The 5042-nt window shown below is 52.7% G+C and overlaps 1 protein-coding gene across 2 annotated transcripts in view; it reads right to left on the bottom strand.

Annotated features, from left to right (window-relative positions):
- Positions 1-1457: 1457 nt before the first annotated feature.
- TPO (thyroid peroxidase) overlaps positions 1458-5042 on the bottom strand; it is a 96762-nt gene continuing 93177 nt past the window's right edge. The window contains exon 15 of one of the 2 annotated variants that reach the window (XM_023192645.1): positions 1458-1731. In XM_023192645.1, the coding sequence (XP_023048413.1) occupies positions 1656-1731 (76 nt within the window). In that variant the 3' untranslated portion in view covers positions 1458-1655. Of the gene's footprint in view, positions 1732-2844; positions 3596-5042 lie in introns of those variants that run through there. The other variant, XM_023192647.1, reaches the window with a different exon arrangement.

The raw sequence follows: 5042 nt of genomic DNA, 5'->3' as shown, positions 1-5042 counted from the left end.
GGAGCTGATGCGTTGTGCATGATCCAGAGGTTGGGCGCCGCCCCCTTCGCTGCCCAGCGCAGGAGCTGATGCGTTGTGCATGATCCAGAGGTTGGGCGCTGCCCCCCTTCGCTGCCCAGCGCGGGAGCTGATGCGTTGTGCGTTGCTGCGGTTCCCTGTGTCTCTCCTCAGCCGCTGATGGTAACTCTCGGCAGCTCCTCTGCAGAAGCCGGGTCGTGCCTCTTCCCTGGGTGCTGATATGGTTTGGTTCTGTGTCCCATCCAGTCTCATGTGGGATTGTCATTCCCAGTGTTGGAGGAGGGGCCTGCTGGGAGGCGATGGGATCACGGGGTGGGTTCTCAGGAAGAGTCCAGCACCACCCCTCCTGGTCCTGTGCAGGCAGTGAGTCTCCTGTGATCTGGTGGTCTCCGTGTGTGGCTGCCCCCTCCCTCCTCTCCGTCCTCTCCCTCCCGGCTCCTGGCTCCCAGCTCCTGCCCTGTGATGGACCTGGGCAATCTGTGAAATTTGCCAGGATATTTTTCATATTGTTTTAATTCTGAGATCATGAATGAGTTTTACATGAACAAAACTAAGAGTTTGGGAACACGTAGAACAGGATGGCCTAGCACCTAGGGAAAACAACAGTCAGGTATTTTTGGGTTACAAAAGTTATAAAAAGCAAACTACGCGTTCTCTACAGAACACTCGAGTGAAATAAAACATCCTGAAGCAAAACGTTCACAGCCCTCCCAGGCCACTGTTGGCATCCATGGGTGAGACCATTAAATGCTGCCTAGACGGCCTGTTTCATCCATGATTAGTTACTACTCTCTTCTCTTAGTGGAGGTAGAACTCCAGGTCAGATGCGCCTGTGTTTGCTTTCAATGCTGAAGGACTCCTGACTATTTCCTTGGGTGAGGCTGAGGGCTGCCTGGGCTGGGACCCAGCCTCTGGAATTCAGCTGCTTCACACATGAAATGAGGATGGCAGCTTTACAGGGTCAGCGTGGCTAACGGTGCCTCCCAGGCTGCCTAGTTGAGTCAAGGAGGGGGATTCCTCCGGGATCAATGGGCTGTGTTCCCCGTGAGTGAGGGGGATGAGGAGGGGCGAGAGTGGCGCGCGGCAGGGCGGCTGCTGGAGGCAGAAGCCTGCGGTCTGAGGCTGACATGTTGGTGAATCTCTGGAGGATGAGACAAGTCACTTTGCCCTGTTGGTCCTTAAGGCTCCAGCCTCTCCCTCAGAATCACTTTCCTCCTCCCACCGGCCCTGCAGAAAGCCAGGAGTGCTCTTCTCGGGAGAAGAGGGAAGCCAGATGCAGGCCCTGCGGACACCTGGTGATGGGCAGCGGGTGTGGAAATGCCGGTGCCGGAGGGACCGCCGGGGCAGAATGCAGACGAGCACAGCGTCAGAGACACCAGAAGGTGGAGATAGGATGATGGCAAGAGTAGTGTTTCCAGGGTTCGCAAAATAAAGATGTGTAATCTGTAAATACATTTTAACGGCAAAGCCCCAGAAGGAACAAATCAGGCAATGCTTACAAGAAAACGCTAGACAAATGCACAGTGACAATATTTATTCATCCATGCCTGAGAGTAATTACAACATGGTGCTAGATTTGCCTATGTTTGGAAAACAATCATACAGTGATTTTGAGAACACGAAGCTGTTCTGCAGGATCAGTGTCCTGCCAGTTTGCCCTCAGAGGGCTCTCGGCAGCCTGTGAGCATCCCGGCCTTCCATCCCGGCACTCTCCTGCAAAAATGCAGAACAAACATTAATAACATCTGAATTTTGACTGCTCCGGTAACAGCACACACTTGATACAAGACAGGAGGGCCCGGCTTGGAGCTCTTTTCACAAAGGACTGCTGGCAAGATGAACCATCCTTCTTCCTCGTCACGCCAGAGGGAAGTTTCTGGCTCCCAGACGAACACTTGTTTGCAGGAGGCCACAGAGGGTCCACGTGGCAAAGGTTCCTACTCAGAGCGGGATCTGCGATCCACAGGCAGGGTCCTTCAGGAAGAAGGCGTGCTGAGCACACAGGTCCCTGCAACCATGGATGCACAGAACACCGGGCCTTGCCCCTGGTGTCAGTCAGGCTAATTAGGGGCCCAGGGGACTTGCTGGCACTACCCTTGCTGTGGCTAACAAAGGTATCCTGGGGTTGCATTTAAATTCACAAAGAGCCTCACTCCCAGGCCAGGTCTTTTTGGTTCCATGTGTGACAGCCAGGTGCAAAGACAAACCTACTCTCAGCAGAATGACCCTGCTCTGCTCATCTCCGAGGACAAGATCTAATTTCACACTGAATTTCGGAAGGGAGCCTGATCATGTTGGCAATGCTCCCTCCTGTATGCAAGTGACTTTGTTTAAATTAAAATTTGTATTTTTAGTTGACAAATAATAACTGCATATATTTACATTTTAAGCATGGTTTCGATACCTTTACATTATGGAGAGATTATATCAAGTTAATTAACATATCATCACCTCACATCTTTTTTTTGGCAGTGAGAACATTTAAAATCTATTATTTTAGTGGCTGGGCATGGTCCCAGCACTTTGGGAGTTTCAGACTGGAGGATCTCTTGAGCCTAAGGGCTCAACACCAGCCTGGGCAGCGTAGTGAGACTGCATCTCTGCAAAAAGTCTAAAAACTAGCCAGGCATGGTGGTGAGTGCCTGTAGTCCCAGCCACTCGGGCGGCTGAGGCAGGAGGATTGCTTCGGCAGGAGGGTCAAGGCTATGGTGAGCTATGATTGTGCCACCGCACTCCAGTCTTGGGTGACAGAGCAAGACTCTGTCTCAAAAACAAACAAACAAAAGAACTATTATTTTAGCAATTTTGAAATATGTGATCATTATGACAAAGCGTGTGCCCCACGCGGTGCAGCAGATCTGAGGCGTCCTCCTCCTGCCTGAGACTTTGTGCCTGTGACCAGCACCTCCCCACTGCCCTCTGGAGGCCACTGTTCTGCTCTCTGCTTCTCTAAGCTCAACAGTCAAACTTACACAAGTGACTTCTTAATACGACCTCACTTGGGGTTCTGCATACAAGGTAGAGTTGGTAAAACATAAATGTAAACATTTTTCCGCACTGATTATAACGATTCCACTTAAAAATCAGCACTTAAAAGTCAGCATTTTGTTTCAGCTTCTCCTTCCTCTCCTGTGCTTCCAGCCAGTCCTCAGAATAAGTGGAAGCCAACGCCTGAAAGCCAGCCCTTAGTTTTGGAACCGGTTTGTACCAATGGAAGGCACCTTCCCTCCTCTCAGTAAGCAGGCTCACATTGTGGCTCATTGTCATTAACTTGTATATAAAACCTCCAGGACCAAAGTGCAGAATGGACGAGGAACCAAGGGGTAAACAGAAATATGCCGGGAGCCTCGTCGGAGCTGCTCCGAGGCTCAGATCTTGTCCAACCACTGCGGTGGCAGCTGGAAACATGCGGCATGGTGTGGCCCTAGGGAGGTCCAGGCAGGCCCACCTGCTCCGAGTCCTGAGCTGCGGTGCCCTGCGGTGAAGTCCCTGCATCCTGGTGCTTCCCGCATCTCAGCTGGGGGTTCCTCTGCCTGTCTCCGAGATGGGCAGTGTGGGTTTAGTGCCAGCGCGTGTCCTGTGGGAGACATGTCTCCAGTTATCGGGAGAGGGCCCGGCACCGTGACTGTGGAGGGGAGAGAGCCGGGCACGAGCAAGGGCACGGCGGCCGTGCTTGTCTTTGGCAGAAGCGCTCCAACCCACTTTCATTTTCCACTTCAGTTGAGTCAATCATGATCTGATATATTTTGGAAAAATTAGCACTGTTCTCTTCATAGGAAAAATAATTTTAGCATTTCGCAGCCAAGAGGACCCGTTTCCATGCAGCTGAGCGGTGGCTTTCTTACAACAATCATGCAGGAGACACAGGCTGCAGTGAGGATTTCCACCCCCGTCACTGCCAAGAGATGCATCCAAGTGACAGGCAACGTTAAGCTTTTCCTGGGTCAGGGCGTTGTCCCTGTGCAGACAAAGGGCCCAAAACCACCTTCCACCTGAGCCTGAAGACCCCAGCCCAGACCGGGAGAAGAGGGGGAGGAAACGCCGTCCCAGGGGAGCAAGGGTAGAGGCCCCCCGCTCCGTCTCCGGGAGGCGTGGAGAGCTGGGGCCAGCGCAGGAAGGGACGCTCTGGTGAGATTGGGACCTTTTGAGAAGGGAAGAGCAAGTTACCCAGAAACAGGTCAAAAATACTGCGGGATTTAACTGTAAGTACAAAACAGCTTTTCCATCAGAACTTAACAGCTACTATATTTTCCAGCTATTTGGTTGCCTTGATTAGAAGTTTTTACCTGCCCCCGGCCTCATTCCCCAAACACTGAGCTGCTGGACTCCCTCCCCTGCCTCGGCGGTCATTCATCCCTGACCTCTGCATGGCGCCATCATCACGGGTCCTGAGCATTCCTGCCCGCCTGCCTGAGGAGGAACACAGGCTCTGGAGGTGGCTTGACCCTGTGTCAACGCGGCAATGGCAGACAATACTGTAATGCCTACAACTTCCGAGGTTCTCCCAGGGAGCACAGTCTCAGCACCACAGCACACGCTGCACAGCCATTCCAGTAGCTCCTGCCGGGGAGCACAGTCTCAGCACCATAGTGCACTCCGCACAGCCATTCCAGCAACGTCAGCAAAGGCATCGCAAACCAAAGGCCATTCCAGCAGGGCCAGCAAAGGCATCGCAAACCAAAGGCCAGTGCACAGTCACCTCCCTACCCTTGCGGACTCCGACCAAGGTGTACATGGAAGACAGCCCTCCCGTCCATGGGGAGGGCCTGAGTCTGCCTCTCCTCTGCACAGGCCCAGTGGTCCTTGGTGGCTTCTGTCTCAAAAAAAAAAAAAAAAAACGGGGACAGGGTGTGCCCGTCCCTCTGAATTCAACCATTTTTCCCTTGTATCAGGTCGGAGCACCTTGTTAAGATGAGAAATATTTACTGCACTCATTACTAATCACAAGATGCTTCTGGGCAAAGGAGGGAGGAGAGATTCACAGGGTGAAGAAGCCACTCCCTGCACGAGGGGATTTGGGGGGG

The sequence above is a fragment of the Piliocolobus tephrosceles genome, chromosome 15 (genome assembly GCF_002776525.5).
Source record: "Piliocolobus tephrosceles isolate RC106 chromosome 15, ASM277652v3, whole genome shotgun sequence".
Classification (NCBI taxonomy): domain Eukaryota; kingdom Metazoa; phylum Chordata; class Mammalia; order Primates; family Cercopithecidae; genus Piliocolobus; species Piliocolobus tephrosceles.
The sequence above is the reverse complement of the archived record's forward strand: the minus strand, read 5'-3'. Positions and strand labels throughout refer to the sequence as shown.